The sequence below is a fragment of the Callithrix jacchus genome, chromosome 10 (genome assembly GCF_049354715.1).
Source record: "Callithrix jacchus isolate 240 chromosome 10, calJac240_pri, whole genome shotgun sequence".
Classification (NCBI taxonomy): domain Eukaryota; kingdom Metazoa; phylum Chordata; class Mammalia; order Primates; family Cebidae; genus Callithrix; species Callithrix jacchus.
In genome coordinates this window covers 80,151,922-80,165,363 of record NC_133511.1, presented here as the reverse complement: position 1 = coordinate 80,165,363, position 13,442 = coordinate 80,151,922, and the positions used below count along the sequence as shown (strand labels likewise).

Below are 13,442 nucleotides of genomic sequence, written 5' to 3'. Positions count from 1 at the left end.
GTGATCCACTTACCTTGGCCTCCCAAAGTGCTAGGATTGTATGCGTGAGCCCCTGCACCTGGCCATTTTTTATCCTGGCACATAAAATAATGACGGTCTTAGAATCAGTGGCATCTTAGCTTTGATAAAAAAGGGTAAATTCACATACTGGGACAAGTGAACTGTGCTAGGGCATGGTCTAGGCTGAAATTTAATGTGACAGGAAAAGCTCAGGCTAGGGAGTGAGGTGAATGGGTTTTTAGAGGAATAGGTACAGTTAAGGAATTTTCATTCTAGATCAGCAGTCAGCACAGTAGAACACAGGAGCAGGTATTACCAAAACTCCTGGGTATATGGAATTGGAATTTTGGATAATTGTTGGTGGGTAATAAGACTTTGGCCCACTGTTGAGATTTAGGAACTGTGTACTCATTTATAGCAGGAAGGCTTTATAAGAAGGGAGCTATGAGAGAAAATATTTGCAAATCATCTGGGTGCATGATGCATGCCTGTAGTCCCAGGTACTCAGGAGGCTGAGATGGCAGGATCCCTTAAGCATAGGAGTTTGAGACCAGCCTGGACAACACTGAGATCCCGTCTCTATAAATGAAGGAATGAATGAAAATTATTTTTTTTAAATTTGTAAATCATATTTCTGATAAGGGATTTGTATCCAGAATATATAAAGTACTCTTTTACATCCAATGATAAGATAAAATTTAATAAGGGGAAACAATTTGAATAACCATTTCTAAAAAGAAGGTATACAGACAGATAGCCAGTAAGCACACAAAAAGGTACTCAACATCCCGCTAGGGAAATGCACATTAAAACTGCAGTGAGAGACTATTTTACATCCATAGGATGTTGGTTGTAAAAATATATATATATATATATATATTTTTTTTTTTAATTTTTTTATTTTTAAGGGACAGGATCTTACTTTGTAGTCCAGGTTGGAATGAACATCAAATAACTTAGAAACAAACTTTTGTGATAGAACCAGTCTGTAAGTTGACTTTGTACTGTACTTTCTGCTGGCACATGCCAGGCGCATTCATTTGCAACTAAATACTATACGTTAGGTAATGCATATATATTAGCTGAAACTGCATAGAAGGCAAATGGAAGGCACACAGTTGTTTTAGGTAGTCTGAGACAATTGGCAACAATGAAGACCTCACTACATTTTGTTAAAAAGAAACTAAAAGGATTACTGGATTTAGTGTAGCTTTTATTATTCTGCATTAGAGTTCTGGAGAATAAATTATAGACATCTATAATTGTACATGTTAGATTAATGAAATACTAATTTCAGTCAGAAAAAAAATGTGCATTTCAGTGAAGGGATATCAAGCATATTGGAAACATTGGACAAAAAAATAGAGGAGGATGTTGCAGGGAACAAAGGTTCTCTGTGACGTGACAGCTGCTGCTAAAAAGTGACACAAGGAGGAGCCCAGCTCTGGCTCACAGCTGCCTGAAGTTGATGCAGTCTTCTCTAGTGTTACCAGAGGAATTTGCTCTGCTCTTGTTTTAGAAAATGGAGGCTACCAATGGCTGACGAGGTCCTTATTCTGCTTGAGGAAACTAATTCTTCTCTCCCCACTACTGTCATCACAATTACTGTGTTTTTCAGTAGCTGATACTTTGAGATCTATTTGCAAGTATATTACTTAGCTTCAGGAAAGTTCTAAAAACCTTAAACATGTAAATCTAGTTTTATATGTTCTGAGATGTACATTTCACATAATATTAACTGGAACTCTAATTAATTTAGGTTTTGTTGAAACCCAAAAGACAGAATAAAACAGTACGTGCCAAGTTATCCTCGTATTCCAAGAACTTGCACAGTGGGTAGGCTTAAACTGGTTTTGCACACTTAGCCCATACCTACCTCTAGGGAATAAAAGTGTTGAGAGTTAGGGTTCTAAGACAATGTTTTTGTCAAGAGCTATTAGTGTTGTAAGTTGAGTGTCCTTTCCTGCTTCCACACATAGTGAAGGAGAGAAGGACACTTCTCCTTAAGGAGTCCTTAAGCTCCTTTCATTTAAGCCAAATGATGAAGGAGGCTTTAATGGAGTCATTCTGAGAATTGAATGTGTATCCCCTGGAGTTTGGGAAATGAAAGATTTAGTATACAAACCTATGGATTAGTAGCCCTGTGGCAGCAGAGCACAGAGAGGGCTGTATGTTAGCACTCTGTACTTGGAAAGACATTGGAGCTGCTGGGTGAAACCAGCTTAAAGCCCTCTAGAAAGGGACACTGTGCTTGGCCACCTAGAGGGTGATGTGAACTAGAAGGAGGTACCCATGGAAGCCCTGAGATTGAGGATTGGAGTTGTAAATGGCCAGGTCTCACTCAAGTCCTGGGAATTGTTTGTGGAGGGCCCTCATGAGAAAGTTGGTATGAACATCACACTTAATTGGTATGACCTTTTGACACCCCCATAGCTTTTCCCACTCCTTCAGTTCCCATCCAGAAGGAGCCAGAGACAGCCTTGTTGGGGGTAGAAGAGATAAAGTGGGGAGAGAGAGAGATGATGACACGACCCTCCCACCCCCCCCACCCAAGCCATCCCCAAGCCCAGCTAGACTTTTCAGCTCCATCAGGGAAGGGGAGAAGCTTTAATTTAGATGAGTATTGATTTGTGCAAATAAGTTGTTGAAACTGTAGTGTTGTTGGGGCTGAAGGATATTTAAACTTTGTTTTTTTTCCTGTTTGTTGAGATGGGTTCTCTCTATGTTGCCAAGCTGGTCTCAGACTCCTGGGCTCAAGCAGTCCTCCTGCCTCTGCCTCCCAAAGTGCTGGGATTACAGGCATGAACTGTTTCGTGTGGCCTGAGCTATATTTATAGTCAAAGAATGATTTTTTAAAAATTATGAGACTTGCCTTAGATTTGATTCAGGAACAAAGAAAAACTTTTCCTACAGAGGGGCTTGAAAGTTTTAGGCTTATACCCATCGAGTTTAGCTCAATGTATCAATGAAATAAACATGTATTTATTTTCAAGTTGAGACAATCCAAACTGTTGTCACCTTAAGGGTAAGAGAGTATTGAGATAATTTTCTGGTTGCAATGTTGAAGGCATTGCAAAGAAAATAAGATGTGATTTGTGCTTTATCAGCTATAATTTATTAAGGGCCTACTGTGTGTCATCTGTTGTGCTTTGTACTCCACATAGAGTATTTATAACTTTTCACAACAGTCCTGCAAAGTTGGTGTGATTTCCATTTCATAGACAAGGAAACCAAGGTTTAAACAGGTTAAGTGAGCTGCTCTAGTTTCCCACAGCTGGCAAAAATGATAGAGCTGTGTCCAGGTCTGTTTGACTTACACCTCAGATTCCCTCAACTCTGCTGCCTCCCTAGGCAGCTGGACACACCAGAGATACAGTGGTGGTACAGGGATAGGATAATTTCAGCCAATGCTTCTGTCTTGGAAGAGGAGAATGGAGGCTACATAGCAGTCACTGGGGACCTGTGGCCCTTAGATCCCGAGGGACAACTTTGTGAGCTTCCCTCTAACCCCTGCAAATGGGAACAGTTCCTTGCATCTGCTCCCTGGGAAGTTTTTCCTTTTCCCTTATCCTTCTTTACTCCCATATATGAAGTGGGCATTGGAATATGCCTTCCCTAAACTAGCCATTCTTGCCCTTTTCTGTTGAGGAAATGGGGTTAGAGAGCTGTAAATTCAACCAAGGACTCAGACAACTAGCAAGCAAGTAGGATGTCTTCTGGATTTGGATCTCAGACTCTCTGACACCAGAGCCCTTGTGTTTTTTCTTCTCATCATATTGCCTCCAGTAAAGGCATAAATGCACCTATTAATCGGAAGCTACTTATGAAATCTCATTTTTGGTTTATCATAATTTAAAATATGTATGTGTTTTATGGATACAAGTAATAATAGGGAAATGCTTAAACTGGAGGGGAGCAGAGAATCACAGAATTTTGCCCCTAGAATATTTTATAACCTGTTACCTGTGTGTAGTATGGGCGTAAAGGGTGAGCTGAGCAGAAGATCAAGAAGGAGAAGAAAAGAAAGTAAATTTGTTAGTCTTTTTTTTTTTTTTTTTTTGGTGGTACGTTTACTCCTTGTTCTATATAGGCCAGTAAGGAATGAGACATTTGAAATTTTATGGTTTGTTGTTGTTTTTTTTTTTTTTGAGACAGAGTCTCACTCTTGTCACTTAGGCTGGAGTGCAGTGGTGTGATCTCAGCTCACCACAACCTCTGCCTCCCAGGTTCAAGCGATTCTCGTGCCTCAACCTCCTGAGTAGCTGGAATTACAGGTGCATATCACCACGCCTGGCTAATTTTTGTATTTTTAGTAGAAATGGGATTTCGCCATGTTGCCCAGGCTGGTCTCGAATTCCTGAGCTCAACGAATCCACCTGCCTTGGCCACCCAAAGTGCTGGGATTACAGGTGTGAGCCACCACTGAATTTTATTAAATAGCAGGAATTATAGAGCATGAACATTAGGATCAGGAGCATCAGAACATTAGGAACAGACCTGGATTTAAGTTGTAGTGCTCTTATTTATTAGCTGGTGACCTTCAGGAAGTGATTTTGTGACTTATTTTCAAAAAGTCTATTGACAGGAATTCTATCAAAAAAGTTATTGTGGGAATTAAAGGAGAAAATATAGTTATGAAGTAATAAAATGGCATATTATAATCTGTCTGTCAGATGGCAAATGCCCCATCAGCAGTGATTATGATGGAGGATATCTCACTTTCTCTTTTTTTAAACTTTTGTTTACTTCCTTATTTTTGAGACAAAATCTTCCTCTGTCGCCCAGGCTGGAATGCAGTGGTGCGATCTCGGCTCACTGCAACCTCCACCTCCTGGGTTCAAGTGATTCTCCTGCCTCAGTCTCCTGAGTAGCTGGGATTACAGGTATGCACCATAATGCCCGGCTAATTTTTGTATTTTTAGTAGAGGCTGGGTTTCACCATGTTGGCCAGGCTGGTCTTGAACTCCTGACCTCAGGTGATCCACCCACCTTGGGCTCCCAATGTGTTGGGATTACAGGTGTGAGCCACCACACCTGGCCTACAGCTATCTCACTTTTGATGGGATCAGTGGAAGGAGGAATGGAGGATGAATGTGAGTGTGTTTTATGTTTCGAGAGGCAGATTTGCAAAGTATAAGAAGCCTTGGTCAGGAAGCCCAGAAATGTCAGTTTTGGTACTGGACCCACCAGTGATTTGATGTTTAAGCATTAAGTAGGTCACTTTACCTCTCTGACAAAGTCCCTGCCCTCATGGAGTTTCTTTCTAGTTGGGTCAGGGAGGAAATGGACAATAAATGTAAAAAATAAAAAGCAAGGTAGATGAGATATATATATATGTTGTTGAGAGAAAGGGAGGGTGAGGAGAGAAAAAACTGGAAAATATTTTGAGAAAAAAATCAGGCCTCTACATGATATAGTCTTCAGTAGAGTGAGGTGAAAGCTCAGTGTTAAAAAAGGATCCCTGTCTCTTTTCTTATATGCTACCACCAGATTAAAAAAATAATTTTAATACGAAAATTGTCAAATATATACAAAAGTTCAGAGACCCTACTGTCATACATTGCACAGATTCAGGAGTTTTCGAGGTTTTCCTACACTTGTCTCATTTGTTTCCTTCCTCTCCTCTCCTTTTCCCTTCCCCCTTCTACACCCTATGGTTTTGGAGAACTACAACTTTCTTGAGAATGATGCTGTGCTCAGAAATGCCCTGCATTTGTTTACAACTCCCCAGTGGTACCTTAGATTTAGCGTATCCTTTTTCCATGCAAGGGTGGTAGACTTAACCGTTGTGCTGGATTCACTGAGTTTCCCAGAATCTCCAGTAAATTACCAGTCCCAATGTGTAGACCAGGCACCACTCTGTGGCAGTGTTTGGGAACTACACTTTCACCAATAGGTTGGTGTTAGGAGAAAGTGAGTTGTCACTCTTTACCACTGAATGCAGTGTGGAAGGGTAACTCATCCCCTTTTCTCTCCTTCCTTCCTTCTTTTCCTTCTTAACGTAGCTTCTTTGACTGAGGAGATACTGAGTTGGCAGTTCTTAGGAGGCCAGCCCAACCTCCTGTTATACAATCTGGTGGCATGTAAGCAGGATTATCCTACTTATCCCAGCGTAATATTCTACTTTTGCATTATTAAGGGCTTATAACAAACTTACCCAGACCAGTTTTTTCTTTGTTTTTTGGTTGAGATAGGGTCTTGCTTTGTTGCTCAGGCTGCAGTGTAGTGGTGCCATTCTGGCTCACTGCAGCCTCAACCTTCTGGGCTCAAGGAATCCCCATACCTCAGTCTCCCACCTCAGCCTCCTGAGTAGCTGGGACTATAGGCGCGTATCACCAAGCCTGGCTAATTTATTTTTTGTAGAGATGAGGGTCTTGCTCTGTTGCCCAGGCTTGCCAGACCAGGTTTTTATCTCTGAATGGGATAGCTTCCCTAATCCTAAATGTTTCTCCATATCTCCTAAAAACTTTAAAGAAACTGAAGTTCATTTGCCCCTCCATACTACAGGGAAAGCATGCTGCCCTTTGATGGGGGTATTCCCTGTCTTCTGTCTAGGATCCTTCTGCACACATTCTTTCATGTCCATCAGGAAACACATGCTCTCTCCATCCTCCACCCTTCCTTTCCCCTCAGTGTACTCTTTTGAACCCTTGGGTCCACCCTCCTTCCCTACCCTTGCCTGAACCTCTACTGTCTAGCTCAATGCAATACTGTGCTTTTTTATTTTCCCTTGCTTTCTGCTACAGAAGGTCCTTTCTAGGCTGTGGTTGGTAACTTTTTATAACTTCAGGAGAGAGACGTTTTCTTTTCTAGAAAAGAAAAACAGTCTCTCTTTCCCCCATTAATAGCTCAACTACTGATTGTTGTATAAAAGGCCCTGGGCTCTGAAAGTATGGAGTACTTAGTAGGTACTCCATACACGGTCATTAAACAACTGAATGAGTGAAATCAAGAGAGCAGGACAATTGGCTGAAGAGTTTCAAGTAGTGGGAAATGAGGCTTTGAATGATGAACAACACAGATCCAACTGGAGGGCTTTGCATACTACATAAATACTGGAGAGCTTTGCATACTTGGTAAAGAAACTGTGGAATCTCGTAAGCAACAGGGAGCCATTTAATTTACATATCCTGTAGAGGTATAATTCATATATGTACAAAAAGTATATATATCTTAACTGTACAGCTTGTTGGTGTTTTACTTATGTAAATTACCTGTGTAGTTGCTGCTCAGTTCCAGAGAATATTTCTAGAACTCCAGATGGGGAGCTTTCATCTTGATTCACAGCATTTGCATAACCAAGTCCCAGAAGTCATGTGGTTGGTCTGAAGTGTAACTACGACTGGAATTATTACAGCTACTCCTGACTTAGCCGTTCTTTATACTTGAATAAAAAACACCAATTTGGACCATTTAACTGCATGACAAAATAATAGTTATGATTGTGGTTGATATTTATTAATCAATAGCATACTTGATTTTATCCGTTTCACAGGATTTTGCTCCTATCACTCTTTTACAGATGCTGAAGATTAGACAAGTAAAGTGATTTGCCTCAGGTCCCACAGCTAGAGAGTAGCGGAGTTGGAATTAAACCCAGGACTATTCATCACTGGGATTGATTACTTATTGGTGATTTGTTGCCTCACATATCTGGTGCTCAAGTTTACATAACAAAAATGTTGTCTCTTTGGTGGGAGGTGATGCTTGTATTTGTCACCTGCATACAGTGAATGGTCTTCTGAGGGATATTCTGACCTGTGGCTTATTAGAATTTTGAGAGGGAAAGAGATTTTTGCTTCTATGATAGGCCCCAGAGTGATATTTCGTAGGAAGAAGAATCTTTCAATGTGGATGGCTCTTTACAACATACATGTAGCCAGTAGATGATGGTCTCTGTAAACAAAGTATGAAGATAAGTCACAGCAAAGATTAGGCATGAACCTAAATATCTAAAATCCCAACAATTAATTTGACTTAAATATTAATGAGTGGACTAAATGCATGTAGCAATATGGCAAAATTCTTGTAATATTACAAGAGTTAAGACATCCAAAGAAATATCCGTAACTAGCGGAGGTAAAACAGTTAAAGTTGCAACAATCTTATACCAACAGTCAAACCAGCAATCTTTTGTACATGTTAATATCTTAATTTAATCTCACAATGCAAAGAACCAGCACATTTAAAGAATTCTTACTATTGTGCATGGCTTGGACATTTGTAAAAAATGTATTTAACATTTATTTATTATATTTTTAGCTAAAACCGGTAGGGACAGTGTAGTACTTTGAGGCATCAACTGGGAGTAGTCAGTGAAATTGGGGTTTTACAGGATTAAAGCATGGCATGTGGAGAAACATGTTTCAAGAAACGAATCTTAAGTGTAAAGAGAATGCTTTCTCCAATTTGCTTGTGAAAGACTGCTGATTCCAGTTGTTTAGAGTAATGGGTACAGAGAATATTGTTGTCAGTACAATTTATTTACTTTTTGAAGCGGTATGGGTTCCAAAAAGTAAGTTCAGGATTGTTTTGATGCCTGCTTATTTTTTTTTTTCAGGCAAGTAAAGTGAATTGATACCTGTTTATTTTTAAATGGTGATAGAGCAGTGGAGGAGGAGATGGCTTTCTACTAAAAGTTACTGCTGTTGGTAAAGGTTTCTTTTACACTTTGTTCAATAAATCATGCATTTAAGCAAAACATTTAAAAAAGAAATAGGGTTATAGATATGGAATTCTGTGATTATTCTTTAAAATTTTAATTTTAATTAAAAACTTTTTTTTTTTTTTTTAAGAGACAGGGTGTTATTCTGTCCCCCAGTCTGGAGTGCAGTGTGGCATGATCATAGCTCACTGTAACCTCGAACTTCTGGGCTGAAGCAATTCTTCTGTCTCAGCCTCAAGCAACTAGGACTACAGGTGTACCCCCCCCGCCCCCCGCCCCAACTTCTGGCTAAGTTTTAAATTTTTTGTAGAAATGCGGTTTCGCCTTGTTGCCCAGGCTGGTCTGGAACTCCTGGGCTCAGGTGATTTTCATGAAGTGTTAGGATTACAGGGATGGGCCACCACGTCTGGCCTTAAAGTTATTCTTGAGATTTAAATAAAATGTGGAAGTGTCCTTAAAAAAAAAATACGTAAAGTCATGGTATCAGGCAGATTAGTATATCCCATCCCCAAACCAGTGGTTTCTTTTCTGTTCTGTTCAGAGTGCTTATTTCTGAGTAGCTCTCTGGTGTTTGCATAGGTCACCACGAATACTGTGTTCATAGAGCCAGGAACCCTTTTGCCTGAAGAAGGCTAAACACCTTTGGTGCTGGTTCCTAGCATTAAGCTGTCTCTTTCCAGATCATTCCTTCAGATTTTGTAATGAGCCAGTGGGAAAATGGGCTTTGAGGAAGTCATTCCAAAGTAGGTCAAAGGAGATACTCAGAATAAAAGGATGATGATGATGGTGTCCTAGTTAGTGCCCTTTTGTGAAAAGAAGGAAATGCACTCTCTCAGATTATTGTTGTTTTCTTTTTTAAACCTTTTTCTTTTTTGGAGACAGGGTCTCATCCTGTCACTGAGGCTAGAATGCAGTGGTATGATCATGGCTCACTGCAGCCTTGACCTTCCAGGCTCAGGTGATCCTTTCACCTCAGCCTCCTGTGTAGCTGATTATTTTAAACCCTTTTAAAGAAAACGGAAATGTAGGCTGAGATTCTTCCCTTTTTACTTGGATACTTTAACCATCCTTTTTTTTTTTTTTTTTAAATGGTAATGACTTCAATAGTTGGGAGGCTTTGATCAAAGAAGAGAGAAATAGAATTTAAGATAAAGAAACAACAAAAGATATCAGTGAAAGAATAAGTTTGAGGTTTCTACAAATGAAAATTTCTGAAATGATATTTTCTTACCATAGCATATAAGACAGTTGAAAGGGGAATAAGAAAGTGTGAGAAAAGAAAGGTGGAAGATGGAATGTTCCAGGCCTCTTTGTGTTGTCTCCATTTCTTTCCAGCTATTTGTCTTCTTAGGACTGATGATTATAATCAGGTTGTTAATTCAAATAGATCTGATTATAATTTACTGTGTTTTCTACTTTTTCTGGAGTTTGAGATCTAGATTCTTAACCTTAAATAATTATGAAAAAAGTTGTAGTAGATCTTTTGCAATCTTGCGTATTTCAGATACGAAAATTTAGAGATACCTAGTACCTTTTCTTCACTTGAAGGTGCTCATAAGAGACTTCATTTGATGGAGAATTAACATATAGGATAAACCCTAGTACAGTGAAAATGTTTTGACTAGTTCTGGATAAGTGGAATTTGTTAAGCAAAGTTACATGGGTACGTTGGTAGGCAGGTAATCATAAATTTTATTTTATTTTTCTATTTATTCTTATTTCTGAGACAGGGTCTTTTTCTGTCACCCAGGCTGGAGTACAGTGGCACAATCATGGTTCATTGCAACCCCAACCACCTGGGCCCAAGCGATCCTCCCACATCAGCCTCCCAGGTAGCAGAGACCACAGGTGCACACCACCATGTCAGCTAATTTTTTAATTTATTGTTTTTAGAGATAGAGTCTTGCTATGCTGCCCAGGCTGGTCTCAACCTCCTGGCCCCAAGTGGTCTTCCTGCCTCGGCCTCCCAAAGCACTAGGATTACAGGTGTGAGTTACCATACCTCACCATGAATTTTAAAATAAGCATTTTTCTTTTCTTACAGTCCTATTTTGTAACAGATTATGATCCAACCATTGAAGATTCTTACACAAAGCAGTGTGTGATAGATGACAGAGCAGCACGGCTAGATAGTAAGTAAATTTCCTTTATTTGATAATTTACATATTATATATTTTTAAAAAGCGTTCTCTGAAGTTTTGCTAGGTTAAATAATACATTCGAAATATATGATCTGGAATATTAGCCCATGTCATTTCTAAGTTTTGATTGATGAGTCCTCATAATGGGTAATTTAAATATTCTTTAGTAAATGAAAAGTTAAACAGTATTTGTATTGATCTTGTTCTAGGGAAACTAGTCTCGTTGTAGTTTGTTGAAGTTGTATTTATTGGGGCAACTGGAAAAAACATGTCAGGTCTCAACTCTTCCTACCTTTTGGCAAAGGTTGAAATGGATGAAGTGAATATAGAAAAGGTTCAATATGTGTTACTTTACTTAGAATTTATAGCACAGGGGCTTTAACAAACACTGTTTTGTGTCCAAACATTCTACCTCTCCACAAATGAAAGCCCTGTCTTCTATCTAATATGTATGGTTCTTTTATTTACAGAGATCAAAAATTATATTAGCACCTGCACTAAGTATGTTTTTGGGGGCAGTGATCATAACTCAGATTTCTTTCTTGAATTTACAGGTATCTTTTCAGTTTTTTCCTTGGAGGGGATAAAACATTCAAGTGATTTTAGATTTTAATCAGACTCCATCTGATTAAATGCGTTTGATATTTTTAAGCTTCTAATTAGTATGTTAATATATTCTAACCACAAACTCAACCAGTATTGATGAAGATAAACTCTGTAACTGTCTGCCATTAGAATACATTTGTCTTTAGTATTGAGAATAAAGTACTAAGAAAGGAATGCCATTTCTGTATTAGACCAAGTATGAGGCTTTCTAGAGGACCCACATGAATTGGGTTTGCCCTTGCGGGGAAGCAGTTTATAAAATGAAAGCACGGGCATAATTACATTTGTTGTTTTTTCTTTAGTTTTGGATACAGCAGGACAAGAAGAGTTTGGAGCCATGAGAGAACAATATATGAGGACTGGCGAGGGCTTCCTGTTGGTCTTTTCAGTCACAGATAGAGGCAGGTTTGTACCAAATTAGAATGTAGATTCACTGTTCTTGTCTAGATCACTAGACTATTGAATTTGGACTTTGTGTTTTTTTTTATAGCAAAAGGAAAAATAAGAAAGTACTAAATGGGGCATGAGACTTGCTGAATTTTGATACTTGATGAAATTGATTAATTTGTTTTTGATTTTTTTTTTAAGTTTTGAAGAAATCTATAAGTTTCAAAGACAAATTCTCAGAGTAAAGGATCGTGATGAGTTTCCAATGATTTTAATTGGCAATAAAGCAGATCTGGATCATCAAAGACAGGTGAGAAAGGATTTCACTGTTGGGAAACCAATTGTTTATAATAATGTAAGTGAACTGATAGATTTAAGGAAATAATTGAAAGTCTGGTAAAAAATACTGTGTTCCATGCCACTTAAGTGTTTATGTCTGAGTCTGGCATACTGTATTTACAGAAGTCACAACGGTGAAAAATAGAAGTAGATTTGGGGAAATTAAATTTTCAAATAGTTTTACACAAAATTTTAGAAGACTTTATAAGCCTGCAGGTGTTTGAACTAGCTTCATTAACATGTAATAATTTCTTGGATAACATCCAGAACTCTAACTTAGTTGGCTCATTTTAAAGTTACCCCTAAAGGCCTCATTTATTCATTGCTAATACTAAATTAACTTCATGTAGAGAATGGCTTTCATTTAAATTACAATATTTGGATTTTTCCTAAGTCACTTTAATGACTGAATTTTTAAATTAATTCTTTACATTGGCTAGTTCTAACACCAGTAATCTTTAAGAAAAGAATACTTTTAGACCGGGTGCGGTGGCTCATGTTTATAATCCTAGCACTTTGGGAGGCCTAGGTGGGCGGATCATGAGGTCAGAAGTTCGATACCAATCTGGCCAAGATAGTGAAACCCCATCTCTACTAAAAAAAATTAGCTGGGTGTGGTGGTGTGCCTCTGTAATCCCAGCTACTTGGGAAGCTGAGGCAGAATAATCGTGTGAACCCAGGAGGCGGAGGTTGCAGTGAGCCGGGATCACACCATTATACTCTAGCCCAAGCGACAGTGTGAGACTCTGTCTCAAAAGAAAAAGAATATTTTTAGTATTTAGTTATAGGATAAATACTTATTCTCACTTGTTCTTTACCCACTTATTGAAATTTTATTAGTTAAAACAGTTTTTTTGGCAACACTGTACATTCATCTTTTTTGTCGAGGAGGGGAGCAAGGTCAGTTATATATTAATGCAGCCTGTACATTTGTATTAATTCATTCTCATGCTGCTATAAGGACATACCCAAGACTGAGTAATTTATAAAGAAAAAGATTTAATGGACTCACAGTTTCACATGGATGGGGAGACCTCACAATCATGGCAGAAGGCAAAGGAGGAGCAAAGGCATGTCTTACATGGTGGCAGGCAAGAGAGCATGTGCAGGGGAACTGCCCTTTATAAAACCATCAGATCTCGTGAGTCTTGCTCACTATCATGAGAACAGGATGGGGGAAACCACTGATGTTTCAGTTATCTCCACCTGGTCCCTCCCATGACATGTGGGGATTATGGGAACTACAGTTCAAGATGAGATTTGGGTGGGGACACAGCCAAACCGTATCAATGTTATATGGGCTC

The 13,442-nt window shown here is 38.9% G+C and overlaps 1 protein-coding gene across 9 annotated transcripts in view; it reads left to right on the top strand.

Annotated features, from left to right (window-relative positions):
- RRAS2 (RAS related 2) overlaps positions 1-13,442 on the top strand; it is an 88,946-nt gene that overhangs the window by 60,129 nt on the left and 15,375 nt on the right. For 4 of the 9 annotated variants that reach the window (XR_008475184.2, XM_035265887.3, XM_078340608.1 and 1 more), the window contains exons 2-5: positions 10,710-10,797; positions 11,277-11,360; positions 11,715-11,817; positions 12,001-12,109. Coding sequence is in view for 7 of the 9 variants with exons in the window: in XM_035265887.3 (XP_035121778.1) it covers positions 10,710-10,797; positions 11,277-11,360; positions 11,715-11,817; positions 12,001-12,109 (384 nt within the window). In the remaining 2 variants the exon portion in view is untranslated. Of the gene's footprint in view, positions 1-8,560; positions 8,652-10,709; positions 10,798-11,276; positions 11,361-11,714; positions 11,818-12,000; positions 12,110-13,442 lie in introns of those variants that run through there. The other 5 variants (XM_002755077.8, XM_078340609.1, XM_054242123.2 and 2 more) reach the window with 3 other exon arrangements.